The sequence below is a fragment of the Xenopus laevis genome, chromosome 2L, assembly GCF_017654675.1.
Source record: "Xenopus laevis strain J_2021 chromosome 2L, Xenopus_laevis_v10.1, whole genome shotgun sequence".
NCBI classification, from domain to species: Eukaryota; Metazoa; Chordata; class Amphibia; order Anura; family Pipidae; genus Xenopus; species Xenopus laevis.
In genome coordinates this window covers 79,188,564-79,205,700 of record NC_054373.1, presented here as the reverse complement: position 1 = coordinate 79,205,700, position 17,137 = coordinate 79,188,564, and the positions used below count along the sequence as shown (strand labels likewise).

General features: G+C 40.0%; 1 protein-coding gene across 1 annotated transcript; it reads left to right on the top strand.

Annotated features, from left to right (window-relative positions):
- The first annotated feature begins 6,437 nt into the window (after positions 1-6,437).
- Positions 6,438-13,472, top strand: LOC108707494 (adenosine receptor A3-like). The gene is made up of 2 exons (XM_041581278.1): positions 6,438-7,349; positions 12,839-13,472. The coding sequence occupies exons 1-2, from the start codon at positions 7,006-7,008 to the stop codon at positions 13,470-13,472; spliced, it is 978 nt and encodes a 325-aa protein (XP_041437212.1). The 5' UTR covers positions 6,438-7,005.
- Positions 13,473-17,137: the final 3,665 nt, after the last annotated feature.

Here is a 17,137-nt window from a genome sequence, read left to right as displayed (position 1 = left end):
AGTCTAAAAAAGCCTATGCATGGTGGTTCGGGAAAGGTGTGACTACGCTGGAGTCCTTGGTTAGCCGAGGCAAACCTCTCACTATGCAACAACTACTTCAAAAATTCGATCCCCCCCCACAGGAGTTATTTAGGGCTTCGCAACTCGTTCACTTTGCCCATCGACAGGCCAAGAAATGCATTGACAACTCCTTCACGAAAACATGCTTCGAATCGATCTGCAGGCAGGCACCTCTGGCACCAGGCATCCTTAGTCTGACTTATAAACTACTTAACAAACTACCCACTGAAAAATTCAAACACAAATACATGCTGCAATGGGAAACAGACTAACTACACTTTCAACTCAGCAATGGTCTCAATGCAGCCTCACAGCAAATTTAGGAAGTACCTGTGTTTCTAATAGAGAGACCTCGGTCAAGCTCCTGCACAGAACCTACCTTGTGCCTTCACGACTACACAGGATCTACCCCTCTTGTGATCCACTCTGCTTCAGGGGCTGCCAAGCCACTAGCTCAATGCTCCACATCTAGTGGTCTTGCTCCACAGTCTCAAAATTCTGGGATTGTATCACTCAACTATTGTCCAAAATCCTACACACTGACTTTCCCAAAGACCCGACCACCTTGCTCCTGGGGAAAAAACCGGCTAGATTGGCCAACTCGGCTCATAGGCTATCACAACACATTCTCACAGCTGCCAGGTTGGTTATTGCTCGCAACTGGAAGAAGTCTACTATCCCTATACTCATGCTTAAAGCTAAGATAATTGATATAGCAGCTAACGAAAGATTGTCTTATATGTTGCAGGATGACTTGGAGGCCTATGATAAGATTTGGTTGCCATGGTTAGCTTATGAGAACGATCCCTTGCTTTTCTCAGCTCTGCATGTATAAGCTGTTGCCTTTCCCCCTGGGTCTCCATTCTGCCTATAACCTTGAAAATGACCATGTCCATTGTCTTTATTTGCTCTGATACCTAGCCCAGCCGCCGTCTCTACCTTGTTTACCTGTTTCTTTATTTATCTCCTTTTCATTTATTTTTTTTTTCTCCTCCTCTTTCTTTCCCCCTCTTTCCCCCCTTTTTTTTCTTTTTTTTGTTATTTCTACTATTCCTTTTATTCCAGGTCATCTTTTTGCTTCATTTTTCATGATTGAACTGACTTGTGATATCTTTCGACTCTCTGTGACTGTACTCATGTGATACCGTGTTGATTCATTTTATTTTTATTGTCGGAAAATCAATAAAACATTTCAGTTTAAAAAAAAAACACATTAGTGGTCAGGGCCCCTACAAGTTACTAAAAAAAAGCATTAGTGGTCAGGGCCCCTACAAGTTATTAAAAAAAACACATTTGGTCAGGGCACCTACAAGTTATAAAAAAAAAAGCATTAGTGGTCAGGGCCCCTACAAGTTATTTAAAAAAAAACACATTTCATCAAGGCCCCTACAAGTTACTAAAAAAAATCATTGGTCAGGGCCCCAACAAGTTAAAAAGAAAACTGCACTTACCTTAGCCAGGGAGCTCAGGTGCCAGTATCTTCAGTTTCCTGTGCTCTGATTCGCCAGTGAAATGTTAGTCCGGTAAAGCCGCATGGTGATTGGATAAAGTAGAGGGGAGGTTCAAATTTCACCCATCCAATCCCCATGCAGCTTTACCGGGGCTTACACTTCACGGCGAATCAGAGCACAGGAAGCAAGATGCAGTCATCGGAGCTCCAGCCCGCTCTCCCTTCCGAAGTCTGCAGCCTACTGATGGCAGGGGCCCGGCTATGCAAGTAAGTGCAGCACGGCCGGGTCCCCCTTAACTTCCCAAACCATCCGGGCCTGGGACTGCAGTGTCCCCTGTCCCCCCCTGATGGCGGCCCTGCATTCACTCAGTATTTGTAGTTGGCGAGTCTATCCAGTGTCCCCAAATGTGATCAATTTTATTTAGGACCCCTTGTAATATATGTCAGTTTGTAGAGCTTTAATTGCTTATTCACTAGGGCTTTTTATCGAGTCACAGTCAGAAGTTTGGGGCCCATCCATGTCATTGCTACCAGCATAAAAGAAAAAAAAGGAAAACATTAGAGCAGTGATGCCTAACCAGTGGCTCGCAACATGTTGCTCTCCAACCTACTGGATGTTGCTCACAGTGGCCTTAAACAGGTGCTTATTTTTTAATTTCAGGCTCGGAGGCAAGTCATGGTTGTATAAAAACCAGCGTACTGCCAAAAAGAGCCTCCTGAAGGTCCACATAGGAGCTACCAATTACCAATTCCCCTTCTCACCCCTAATTTGCATATGCAAATTAGGATTCGGATTTGGTTCGGCAGTTGGTCAACAAATTTGTCTAGTAATATTTTGTATGTTCTGGATACTATAGGGTTGCCACTGTTGCCTCCCTGCAACATCATCAGCCTGCCCTGTGATGTCACTGGCCCACTTCCTGCTAGAACTGTTAGGCAGGAAAAGGTCTATAGGCAAAATAGTCAGCACAACTTTGTTAAATCTTCTTACTTTGTATGGGTGCTAGTTCTTCGGTGGCCACTTCCCACCAGCAAATACAGCAGAGATTCGATGTGAACAGCACCACAATGTCTTGTAGTAACTAAAATGCCTTTATTGCACACTTATAGGGCATTGCCGCAGCGTTTCAGGCCTCATTTGGCCCTTTTTCAAGCAGGAAAAGGTGACAACCCTATGATACCATCATCTTGACACTGGGATTCCCGAATGAGGAGTATGCAATAGTTTGTCTCTGAGACTGGAATTGTCTCTGGTGTATATGGGGAAGGTTATCTTGTTCCATATGTTTTCTTTAAAGTCATGTCCAGTAGAGTAGATCCTTAAGCTTTCTGACTTTCCATTGCGGACTGTAGTTTACATCCGGTAAATCTTTTAATTCAGGAGTTAAACCACAGCACTTTTTCAGGGGACAATATGTTTCCTTTGAAATCTAAAATCTCTTGGGTAAGCTCCCATATTTTTAGGGTATCTTCCATAACTGGTACTAAGGGGCCCATTTACTTAGTTCGAGTGAAGGAATAGAGGAAAAATAGTTTGAATTTCGAATGGTCGAATATGGCTACTTCGACCATCGAATGGGCTACTTCGACCTTCGACTACGACCTTCGTCTTCGAATCGAACGATTCGAACTAAAAATCTTTTGACTATTCGACCATTCGATAGTCGAAGTACTGTCTCTTTAAAAATTTCTTCAACCCCCTAGTTCGCCACCTAAAACCTACCGAGGCCAATGTTAGCCTATGGGGAAGGTCCTTTGATCGATGGATTAAAATCCTTCGAATCGTTCGGTTCGATCATAGGAATAGCGCAAAATCCTTCGACTTCGATATTCGAAGTCGAAGGATTTAACCCTCGATATTCGACTCTAGGTAAATGTGCCCCTAAGTGTTGTGCATCTCTTGCATGCCTGTATAAGATATTGCTCATTTCTTCTTTAGACCCCACTGTACCAAACTGTAGCCTATCACAGACGTAAGACAGTTGTTGTACCAGATAGTATAGTGTACAGTATTACAAATTCCTGATTTCAGAACAAGATTCAACCAACATTATATAAAGACAACACAGGTTATAGCCACTATGACACATACAATTAGAAAAAAAAGCAGGAGCATAACATGGTAATTCCAAGATCACAACAAGCTAGTAAAGATGTTAGTGCAAAGATAAAAGCAAATTAAATAACTGCAAACCGTAACTTTCCTAAAATATAACCAAAGCAATAGCCACAACAGAACTGCATTAGACCCCAACATAAGCCACACTGTAATATCACTACACTAAAACAGCAGTCACAGCCATCCTATACCCACAGCACTCCATTAAAGCTACTATAGCCATGGTTCAATATGGGTTACAGTCACTAAAGAAAGGAAACATAGAATTAGCTATACTGCTTTAATATCTAGAGCTACACTACACCTCAATGTTATATAAGCCACACTGCAGCAGCCATATCCACAACAGTATTGAGAGCTACACAGAAAGAGCAATACAGACTACACTGCAACCAGGATCAGACTAGAGCATTGGGGCCCACCCGGGACTGCAACCTGAAGGGCCCTCCTCGCAGTCACAGGGCACCCTCCTGACTTCCTCAAAAAGGAACCCTCCTCCCTCCGCTATGGCACGTATGAACGATGTTGAGCCGCACGTATGGGCAAACACTGCCGTGTGCATGCGGAAACACAGCGGTGCATCAGGGGAGCAGTTCTGGGCCGGCGGGGGGGCCAGTGAGTGCCGGGGCCCACCAGTGTTTTTTTCAATTGTCCCGCTGGCCCAGTCTGACCCTGACTGCAACAGAGCTACAGCCACACTGCAAAAGCAATGTTATAGCACAACATCACCTAAAGTCACTTTGCAAATAACGCACTGCAAGCTCATTGAAACTACACTGCAACACTAATAATAGCTACACCACAGTCTCAGAACACTGCACCACATTAAGTTGGTTATTTATCAAAGGTCGAGTTTTCAAGGGTAGTTTCAGTAAAAACTAGAATTTTTCAGGTTTAAAAAAAATTAAATTTTTTGATTTGTTATGCCCCGAAGCTGGAAATAGCATAATTCTGCCTGCTAAAACCTATTGACTTCATATAGAAGTCAATGGCAGGGGTCCCTTCAACCTTTTCAAGATGTTTGTAGCCTTCATGATGTTCGGGTTTATTTCAGTGGTTTTCACTCAAAAACTTAATAAAATTGAGTATTCGGGTCCCCCTCCCCCTATTGCACTGATCCAAATTTTTTACATTCAAGTTTTTTCATAAATATGAGATATGAGTTTATTCGAGGTATAAAAACCTTATAAACTTACCTTTGATAAATAACCCCTAAATGCTACATTAATAAACCCATACTGCCACAGCAGTCTTGCCTATGATTGTTCAGGGTAAACTACAAGAATGATAATCCGTACCCCAGTAAAACTGTACCACAATAGGAGACAGAGTAAAATAATTGCTGCAATAAAGATAATGGCTCACAAAGTTTAATTACTGAGATTTGATAGCCTTTCATGTGTATGCTAAAATATATTGATATAGGTAAATTACTGTTAAGGAGCAATACTTCAGTAGTATGAACCTCAAGTAGTATTTTTCTAAGTATGGGTATGGCTTTGAAATGTTACATACAAAAGCAAACTAGCCTTAATTTTTTGTGTTTTTTTTACATTTGTGCTGCATTTCTCAGTTCTGGCATGTACTATTCTTTCTAGAGGTGCATTACCCCAGCAACCAAGTAAAAAAAAAAAAAAAACCTTGTGGTCAGGCTGCTTTTTTTTTGTTTCCAGGCTTGGTGACCACTGACAACATCACACAATTTTCAGTTACACTACCCTTTCCGTGCTTGCCCATTAAACCTCCATTTCAGCATTGCTATGTTTAAATGCTTCCTTATGCACACATTCTCCCTGACAGCTCAAAAAAACTAGATTCTTGCATTTTTCTGATTAGATTTTGCTGTGAGTCTATAATTTGCATTCTATAACTGGGCTGCTAAAGTTATACCAATGTGGAATCTACTCTAAGGGAATTGTTTTCAATTTTTGAGGTCCAGGTAAAAATGCAAATACCAAAAAAGACTCACAGCAAATGCATCCAACTCTACGAACTCCAGCATTGACAAAAAAAGTGACTGAATTTTCCATTTGTGTTTTTTCAGAAAAAAAAGATGCACGCCAATGAGAATCACGTTGTTCCATTCATTTTATTAAGGCTAGAAAACTCAAATGTCTAAAGAAGAAGGAAAGCTACCGAGGCAGTTTATTAACAATAGATTAGCCATAATAGTGCAAGCTATATTTATTCTGTAGAATGCTCTAGAAGCTCTCTCTGATTGTTAAGTATAGCAGCTGCCAAATTAGCTTGGTGTGACATAACTTCCTTCCTGAGTCTCTCCCTGCTTACTTATAGCTCTGGGCTCAGAATGCAGCAGGGAGGGGGGTAAGGGAAGAGGTAAAAGGGGGAGAGGAGCAACTGAACATGTTCAAACACATGCCCTGGAGGTTTATGTTGAAAGAAGAAAGTCTGATACAGAAGCCCATGTGTACACAATAAAAGGAAAGAAATTAGGTGTTTCTTTTGACAGAGGACTCAAAGCTGCATTACTTTCAGGGTTTACTGGTGTATTTATGTAGACCTTTCTGATAAAGCTTACTTAGTTTTAATTTTTCCTTTTTCTTTAAAACTTAGAAAATATATAAAGTGGTTAGAAACTATTCCCATTGATGTCTATCTATGAAGAATATTCATGAGTATATACAGTATGTGTTTGTGGTTTCTTCACTGTTTTCTTAAAACACAAATCAATCTGCACTGCAACAAAAAAATCAAATGTGTTTTTTCCACTGTTCTCGAAAACATAAAATTTTTCTTTTATTCTATATGACAATTAGAATTAAAGGAAGCAAACAAAAGTTCATCTAATATGTACTGCAAAATCTGTACAAGATCTACTATTACACCAGCAGAAGCTCTACAAGAAGATCACGATTCACCTATTGGCAACACCAACTGCTACTCTGCACTACCTTTGTGTTACAGTAGTCAGAACTGAAAAGGTAAGTGGTATCTTTGGGAACACAGCCCACGTCCATATGTTCCCCAATCAGCAACTGAGTAAAATCAGCAGCTTCATCTCTGAGATATCACAAATAGCCAAAAGGAAGTAGCGGACACCACTCTGTCATATAACTATCATTGTAAAGGCAGGAAGAAACAAGTTCTGAACAAAGGTACAATCTTTTTTAACTAGTGTATTGTCTGTATTACAATAACAATGTACTTATTATTTATGTATCTCTACCATGATGCCGTTTGTTTATCTCTATCTCTTTCCTTTTTTTTTTATTTTTTGTAGATTCAATTTATTGTGGACTGAGAGAAGTTATAAGAGTTCACTGAAATACTGAAAATTAACAATATTCTTGAAGAACTCCACTTAACTTTTTATCTGCACATCAGACTTTGCATCCGTCTGCTTTATATAACAGATATGGGTAATGAGACAGCCGAAAGCTTGAATACCATCTACATAGCAACAGAATCATTAATTGGAGCCATAGCTGTTTTGGGTAACACTCTGGTAATATGGGCTGTAAGGCTCAACCCAGCTCTTCAAGATACCACGTTTTACTTTGTTGTTTCTTTAGCAATAGCAGATTTTGTAGTGGGAGTCTTAGTTATGCCACTGGCTGTTATTTTGAATATGGAAACACAAATGCACTTCCATGTCTGCCTGTATGTGTGCTGCTCAATTATCATTCTGACTAATGCATCTATTCTGTCCTTACTGGCAATATCAGTTGACAGATATCTAAGAATAAGAATACCAACCAGGTAAGTTCAGATGTTTGCCACCTTTACACTATATAGGAACAAAAATTACCACAGGAAAAAAGCGGGTTAACATGTTCTGTAAAAATAATTTGGTACATCTCACTAATCACTATAAAAACTTTTGCAAAAAGAGGGAAATTTTTACTCACCAGTAAATTTGAAACCATTATCCAGCGGTGCACAGAGGCTTTGACCACAAAATGTATTCAAATCAAAAGTTCCTCAGCGCTCAACCATAATTAATATGCTAAGGATATTAAAGGAACAGTTCAATGTGGAAATAAAAACTGTGTAAATAGATAGGCTGTTCAAAATAAAAAAAATGTTTCTCATATAGTTTGTTAGCCAAAAATGTAATGTATAAAGGCTGGAGTGACTGGATGTCTAACATAATAGCCAGAACACTACTACCTGCTTTTCAGCTCTATAACTCTTAGTTAGTCAGCGACTTGAAGGGGGGGCCACATGGTACATATCTGTTCAGTGAGTTTGTAATTGATCCTCAGCATTCAGCTCAGATTCAAAAGCAACTGATATGACCCATGTGGCCTCCCCTCAAGTCTCTGATTGGTTACTGCCTGGTAAAGCAGGAAGTAGTGTTCTGGCTTTTATGTTACACACCCAGTCACTCCAGCCTTTATATATAATTTTTATTTACCCAGTTTTTATGTTTACACTGAACAATTCCTTTAAGACATTTTGTGCATTAAGCTACCTAAAATGCCCTCCCTCCCCTTTAAACAAAAGAGCGACTGTTTGTCCACATATTGGAAAATATTCAAGCTGGCCAACTACGTCAAAGCCATTCCTTGTCTGGCCAGTCCTACACTTACTTTCATCTGATTCATTACAAATACTGTTGCTTCATTATCCATTTTACACAGGGATTCAGTTTTACCAGCAACTTGCTTGCTTTCAAGGTTAAAACTCACAAACACAGTTGCCATTTTTATTGGCCACCACTGGGATCACCTGGTTGTAGCTGGGAATGTTGGGAGCTAAAACATGGAGCTGGCCACTGCTCCTATATATATATATATATATATATATATATATATATATATATATATATATATATATATATATATATATATATATATATATATATATATATATATATATATATATATATATATATATCAAAAACTGTGCTATGGACACTGTGACAGGGTTATAAGGTCATTTAATTGTTGTTGTTTGGAGCCTCATTACAGAGGATATCAACTGCCCCCTTTGCTATTATCTTTCTTTTCCACTTAAAATGAAAATTTACCACTCTCTTTAACATGAAATCATTCAGTTGAGGTTATGTAAAAATGATACATAAAGACCGAAAGGGAAACCATGCATGTGCTTGTTTGGACAAATGTCCCACCCTCTTTAGCCTCACAAAGAGGCATACGTTTTGCAGCGGAAATGACGCTCATTTAGAAAAAAAGTGATGCGTGGCAAAAAATGTTTTAAAACAATTGATTGCGTTTCGGTGAATTCCCACCAGCGGCAAATTTTTTCTAAGCGAAATGAGTCAAATTTGTCCATCCATATTAACGAAGCACATAAATTGACACAAAATTGTATGTGTTGACACCATTCATAAACAATACTTGTACCATATACACACCTTGTGAATGCAATCCAAATCCATTCCTTGAACTTCTGCACAGTTGCGCTGGGGGCAATCACTCCAGAGTCCCCACAGTGACCTGCATCAATACACACAGTGTAGTACAAACTTTTTACACCAAGCGCTGGTAATTTTGAAATACCAAATCCACAAATTTTCAGCACAACAATAGTCCATTTTGTATACTCAAGTAAATACATGCATTTGATGCATCAAACACAATTGCATCAGATGTGTTTCCACCTTACATAGAATTTAGGATGGAGGACGCCCGCCTTCCCATCCTAAGCCCCTTGCTTTTTATATCTAATATATTTAAGCTTCATAGAGCCCCACTGAATATTGTTTATTCGGTTTGTGTCAAAGTTCTGGTGGTCCTTTTGTTCTCTTATGGGTACTGATTTGTCATTTTCTTCAGCTTTCTCAGACTAACGGCCAGACAGAAAGGACAATTCAGTCATTGGAACAGTATCTTAGATGTTACATCTCCAATAATCATTTATTTTGGGCAGACCTTCTGCCATGGGCTGAGTTTGCATACAATAATGCTCCTCTGGTCTGTCTCATTTCTTTACTGCTTTTGGGCATCACTCTAGAGCTTTTTCATTCTCTGAATGTTCTTCTGACGTTCCTGCTGTTGACTTGTTGGGTGATCATCTGTCTAAAATTTGTCAGAAGGTACAAGAGTCTTCATCTTCTGTTGTAGCTGCTCAAAAGAAAAGCTGATGAATATCAGTGTCACATATGGCTCCCTAAATTCAGAACAAGCGCTAAGCTCCCTGTCACGGCTCAATCTTATGCCTGAAGTAGCCGCCTTTGACCTCGGGAGGAGCCATCAGCTACTCAGATGCCACAAGGTCTTACCTTGAGAGGAGCAAAGCAGATGTTTTGAAGGAGCAAAGGGGCACATGCTTTTCCAAGGATTAGGACGGAAGGCAACAGTTCAGGGAATAGATGAAAAGCGTTGTCAGGCAAGGCGGGGTTGGTACAGGTGGAGTTCAAGCAGGGTCAGACAGGCAGTGGTCGGTACAGGTGAGTTCAAGCAAGGTCAATCAGTCTTGGGTTGGTACAGGCAGCAATACCAGTAGCGTTCATAATAGTCAGGCAGGTGAGTGTCAGGATTAGCAGAGTTCAGAATAGTCAGGCAGGCAAGTATCAAAACTGTAATCAAACAGAAAGAGAATCGCACCCAGATACTAAACAAGTTAGACCTAACAATGGGCAATGAGTTTGGATTCAAAGCCCCTTTAAATATTCAAAATTCACACCAAATGCGATGTTCACGTCGCGTAAAACCGTATGCCTTAGAGAAACCGGTGATTGAGGAGAGAAGATCCCCATCGGCCCACTAGACCACCAGGGTGAGTCCTCACAATCAGGTTGGTCAGAGTCCCTTCTGCCAAGTTGGGTTCTAAATTTATTGGTCCCTTTACTGTATACAAAGTTATTAATCCCTCTAATGTCTGTTTGGAACTACCTCCTGAACTTAAAATTTCTAATTATTTTCATGTTTCTCTATTAAAGCCTGCCAGGAATGTCCGACACTCTTCTCCTCCTCCAGTTTCTGTTGAAGGTCAGCAGGAATAGTTGGTGCATAGTTGGTAGATTCATGTCTTTCTAGGGGCAAACTGCAGTAATTGGTTCATTGGAAGGGCTATGGTCTGGAGGAGAGGTCTTGGGTTTCTGCCTCGGATGTTCATGCAGATCATCTCAAGCAGCAGTTTCATGCTAGGTTCCCTGGTCCGGTGGCTCTCTCTAGAGGGGGGGTAATGTGAGGACTCACACTGGTGATCTAGTGGGGGTGCGACGGGGACACCAGCTACATCCGTCCTCTTCGTGCGATGTGTCAGAGTGAATTGCTTGCAGGTGTTGCTCCTGGGTTTGACATGGCGCTGCGTGTGACGTCATTGTGCACCGGCGTGAAATTCAAATATTTAAAGGGTTTTTACATGGTAATTCTGTGCCCAACGTAAAGGTCTTATTATTAATTTCCTGGGTGCTTTCTTGTTGTGAATCAAGTTGAGTTGACCCTGCCTGTCCCTTGTCTGCTGCCTGTCTTGACCATTGACATTCTGACTACTCTCTTGGATTCCTGGCTTGTACTGCGATATTGATGTGTTTTTGTGACTTCGACTACTCTCTCGCCTACCGATTCGGTACTGCCTCTCCTTTTTGGTTCTGACCTACCTGTTCTCCGTTCCTGTAGCACGAGTGGTTCCCTTGCCTGCCCAGAATTCTCTTCCTGATCCTCTCACACTAAGATCTGGTGGCACCTGAGTAGTGGAGGTCTCATCCCAAAGCAAAATGTGGATGTTATAGGCAGAAGACTGAGCCGGGACCTTGGATATTGTTCTGGGTTTGGGATACCAATCGTAACACTACCTATTTTACAATACATTGGCCAATATTAATTACAACGATACAGCATTACTTACTGATGCAGTCCTCACCCAAAACAATTTTAATAGCCACCTTTGCCCCTACCACATATAAGTAGAAGCAACTGTCAATTTTTACATCTATTTATGCCAATAAGCTTTTGGTTCAGCCAGGAACAAGTAATACTACATGATGTGTGGCCAGTTTAAGATGAAAACAGCATTATAGTTTTTTACGTTTTCTGTGTAAAACTTGTAACATTAACAATGATGTTTGTAGAGACCAAAATTGCAATCTTAGCAGCTTTGCCTCCATCTTACATAAGCTGTCAACAATACTTTTCATTTACAGTTGGCAATAATGTAGCTGTAATTATTAGGAATCCTTTTTAAGTTGAGTAAAGAATAATAGTTGGCTTCAGATTCCAGCACTCTCCCCTGGAACCTTGTTACATTTTTAATATGCTTTTTGCAGGTAAAGCTTTTTACCATGTTGGTTAAAGACCTTTTAATGTAAGCTCGCTTCACCAAAAAAAATCTGCTCACATGGGGTCATTTACTTAAGGCAGGTGTAGTGTTCAAAGTGTACTTGCAGACACAATAGCCATGCATTTTCCCAAAATTCCAGTGTAGTTGGCATCGCCAAGAAAAGTTGCACATGAGTCAATTGTGCTTGCACTTGTTGGTACATATTTACAAAGTTCGACATGAGAGTGCCATGTGTACCCGATTCTTTTGGTCTACAGGTATGGGACCTGTTATCCAGAATGCTCAGGAGGACCTTGGGGTTCTGTATAACAGATCTTTCCATATTTTAGATCTTTGTAACTTAAGTCTACTAGAAAATCATGTAAACGTTAAATAAACCCAATAGACGTATTTTGCCTCCAATATGGATTAATTGTGGCTTAGTTGGGATCAAGTACAAGGTACTGTTTTATTATTACAGAGAAAAGGAAATGATTTTCAAAAACTTGAATTATTTGGATAAAATGGAGTCTATGGTAAATGGCCTTTCCGGAATTCAAAGCTTTCTGTATAATGGGTTTCCAGATAACGGATCTCATACCTGTGTATGAGCTGTGCCAAGCGACATAAGGTGAAAAGCAGGTAGAAGACAGCAGCAAAGAGGTCAACTATACAAAAGTGCATATGTTGAAGGTGTACATGTCTTTAATGGGGGCCCGCAAGTGTACTTACTTTTAAGTAGTTTCTACAACTAGATGCTGAGAAAATGTAGATACTTAAGATAGAATGTGGATAATTTAGACCAAGGTCTATTTTTTCAGAAACTAAAATTTAAGTTTGTTTCTGAAAATAATTGTAATACCCCTTATATGCTATAAAAAAATATATACCCTTATATGCTATACTTGTTCTGCTTATACATAATTTTGCATTTGTAATAATATTACAAAATAATTTAAGAAATTATGACACCCACATATAAAGGCTAACATAATGTTACTGTATTGTATCTTCTGCAGGTACAGAACTGTGGTTACAAAAAAGAGAGTTTTTATCTGTATTTTTTTCTTCTGGATTCTGTCTGTCCTTGGTGCTCTGCTTCCAATGTTTGGATGGAACAATAGATCAAACCTTGAAGAGAAAGAAAGAGATTATCTGAGGTGTGAATTCATCAAAGTCATGAGCTTGGACTTTCTGGTTTATTTCTGCTTTTTTGGTTGGGTTGTTATCCCATTATTTTTAATGGTGGGTTTGTACACACAGATTTTCTCCCTTATTCAGAAGCACATGAGACACAACATCAACATTAACCAAGGAAAACAGAACTACTACAGCAAAGAACATAAAACAGCAAGATCTTTAGATTTGGTCATGTTTCTTTTTGTTATATGTTGGCTGCCCATATCCATTGTAAACTGTATAAGCTATTTTTATCCCAGTGTTGCAGAAAATACAGCATTCCAACCGGCTGTTTTACTAACCATTTTGTTATCTCATCTTAACTCAGCTATGAATCCCATTGTGTATGCCTTCAAAATAAGGAAGTTTAAATACACATTCATCAATATTATAAACATGCACATCCTCTGCAAGGCTGAGGTTACTGAAAGTTCTAGTGCTGACCTCACGTTGGAAAATATAATGCCAAAATAGGATTTTTTTCCTGCTTAATGTTACAGGTTTATGTAATGTCAATTGATTGGGAAAATCATTGTGATTAATTGACTCAAATGCATTCTTCACTTGAAAGCATTGGGTAATCTTTCATTGGTGTCAGCAGACTTGTGCAATTTTTTCATGTGAAAACAATGAAGACGATTTCTCTACTAGCGGTTTTAAGGCTATGTTTAGAATAGTTTGGAAGCCTATAACCTTAAACAGATACCTTGGTAATTTTAAAAGGGTTATGCTGGATTCTGCACAGAGAAACTAAAATTATTGGCACACAGGTAAATGCTGGCAGAGTGAGCCCTTGCTAAAGTTTTATTGCAGAACGCAGACGGCAATAAAACTTTAGCAAGATCTCACCCTGCCAGCATTTACCTGTGTGCCAGTGATTTTTATTTCTCTTCATTTGTGTGAGGATGCCGATTCCTTCTTCACAGTGCACCAGGGTCTCACATCATTTGGAGTGCCAGGGTGTGTGGGTGTACTTTGGATGGAACTTTGCCATAAGGATTCTGCACTATTAACTATGGTCCAAAAAAAAACGAGATTTCTGACTTGTAAAGGTCAAAAACGCCCAGTTGTACTCTACCAACTTTTAAAGCACCATTCTGGTAAATGCAAAATGGGAAAATTACCTCTTCGGGGGAAATGACTTACTACTACTACCAGACTGTAATGCTTTGTTAAAGTTATCGGATTTTTAAATTGCCTCGAAGCTTCCACTTTGCAGCATGTTATCTCCCACATGTCATTAAGTACCTAGATAAAACACCCTAAATAAGCATGCTATGGGTCTACTGAAAGGTGTAATGCCCATTGTGCATAGGATTACCAAAGTATGTGGCTTGTAAGGGCATTGTATGAAAGTAGTGCACATTAATTATTATTTCTGTATCAGTTCAGGTACTGCAAAATCATATACATATACAGTATTTCTGGGTAAAGTCACATGTTCACCACAGAAAGCTGCATGTTTTTGGAAAGTCCACATTTTCCTAAATCCAAAATGGGTAAATAGGTCTCCATTACATTGCTGCTTAATTGATACCTCTTATTCATCTACACGCCACTTATCCACCGGAATGAGCGAATAATATTAGCACACCAATTATTCCCAAGATCCCTTTGTTCTTTGTTATGGACTCCAAATATTCTACATTCAGTACCATGGACCCTTTCCTTGTCCACTAGCTTTCAATATGGGACAAAAATAAATATTCTGCCAAATTCTCCAACCACTGAGAACCCTTGTTTCCACTAAGGCTTATCCCACAACAGTTTAAATTTTTGGACAACAAAAAAGTTTAGATTTACCTATCATTTTTATCATTTTAACTTAAATCTTGGTCCCTTATCGAGAAGCCCATAACCCATTAATATTTGTGATACCAACAAATGTATAATTCTCTTTTCCAATGGAACAAAGATACATTTTTTTAAATAGCTTGCGTGAAGTACCCATACGTCAAACTCTTGATTTCCGATCGACACCTATCACTTCTTAAAACAAATAATATTGTTTCCCTGCCTTATGCTAAAGCATGGGAAAAGACCTAAACAAGACAATTACAGAAGAAACCTGATACCAAATGTAGGGGCCTCTACGGGTTAATCTGCCCTGCAGCTTTAAGGCCCCCACCTTTTTCTTAGAGTGATCTGCCAGGAGAGAATGACACTCCCCGGCTACACTACTATATAGTGTGTGTAGGGAGTGGCCACTTCCTCTTTGGCCTGTGGATGGTGATCCAGCTGAATGTGCTCAGGGGAGCCTGGGTACAGCTAGGCCCAGAAAGGCCCATGTGCTTTGGAGAAGAAGTCAGGGACCAGGAAACCCCGTGAATGAGGACTAGTTACATTAGGGCAGACTTGACAAAATCTCTGTTGGAGAGAAAGGCAGAGAGGTGAGAGAGAAAGAGCAGCTGAAGCTTCAACAAGGATTTGCAGTAAGGGAGTAGCTTCCCAGAGGCTGTGTGTTGCCTCCAGTCAGGGACCTCAGTGAAGAGGGACTGTAGGGTAGAAGCTGCTTTCCTGACAACTTCCAGGAGGGAATGTGTGTGAATACTGCAAATGCCTAATGGAGTTCTTTCCTCTGTGAGAAATGCCTAATGCCTGCAGCTCTGTGTGAGTAATGTGCTATTGCCTCAGCTCCTGCGTGAGTACTAAACCTGTGGTCACTTGCCTTGTGCATAGTTAAATAAACCGTTTTCTGTTTTACTGCAAGAACCTCCTGGCGCCCATCTTTTGTTGTATGCACAGTAGCCTGGGGGATGTAGTTGCACTACACCATAGAGGGAACACTTCCAAATGGCGAAGGCCCTGAATCTGTTGTGTAAGTCGCAGTGTAACCCATGCTTCTACTGCTAGCTGGACAGTTTAACTATTTGTGTGCTATGCAGCCCAAATAGGTGTTACGTTGGCCGCCAAATGTAACACCTATTTTTGCTGCATAGCACACAAATAGATAAACTGTCCAGCTAGCAGTAGAAGCATGGGTTACACTGTGACTTACACAACTGCGATTTACCCAGGCTCCCCTGAGCACACCCAGCAGGATCACCATCCACAGACCAAAGTGGAAGTGGCCACTCCCTACACACACTATATAACAGTGTAGCAGGGGAGTGTCATTCTCTCCTGGCAGATCACTCTAAGAAAAAGGTGGGGGCCTTAAAGCTGCAGGGCAGATTAACCCGTAGGGGCCCCTACACAAATATGCACTTCTACTTTCCATAGCTCCTTGAATATATAACTTAGATGGTACATGGTGCCAACTCGCTTAAACAAAACTTCAACTTGGTAAAACTGTTGTATGTGGTCATGAAGGAACAATGTTACATATTTGGTGGAACTGCCCTAGCGTCCAGAAATTTTTGGTCAAGAATTTATACTACTATTCACTCACTTACCCAGATAAATCTGAGAAAGGACCCACAGATCACATAACTAAATACAAAAATCCCTCATACTATTTTTTTTACAGGAGAATTTTGATAACTTGTGTTCCTACTATGACAAATACTGGAAAAGCATGACCATCCCTACCTACATAAACAAGATCATGGCTAATGAAAAAGTTTCTAGCATTCTCCAGGATAAACACAATAAATTGCTAATGATTTGGGGACCGTGATATATACTTCCCGTCAATGTACTTAATTTGCTATGATTGTTATGATTTGCTAAGGATTTGTTCAGTGTAAAAATAAAAATGGGGAAAATAGATAGGCTGTGCAAAATAAAAAAATGTTTCTAATATAGTTAGTTAGTCAAAAATGTAATGTATAAAGTCTGGAGTGACTGGATGTGTAACATTATAGCCAGAACACTACTTCCTGCTTTTCAGCTCTCTTGGTTTACACTGACTGGTTACCCTGGTTACCGGGCAGTAACCAATCAGAGACTTGGGGGGGACCACATGGGTCATATCTGTTGATTTTGAATCTGAGCTGAATGCTGAGGATCAATTGCAAACTCACTGAACAGATATGTACCATGTGGCCCCCCTTCAACTCGCTGACTAGCTCTGAGTTATAGAGCTGAAAAGCAGGAAGTAGTGTTCTGGCTATTATATTAGACATCCAGTCACCCCAGCCTTTATACATTACATTTTTGGCTAACTAACTACATTAGAAACATTGTTTATTTTGCAC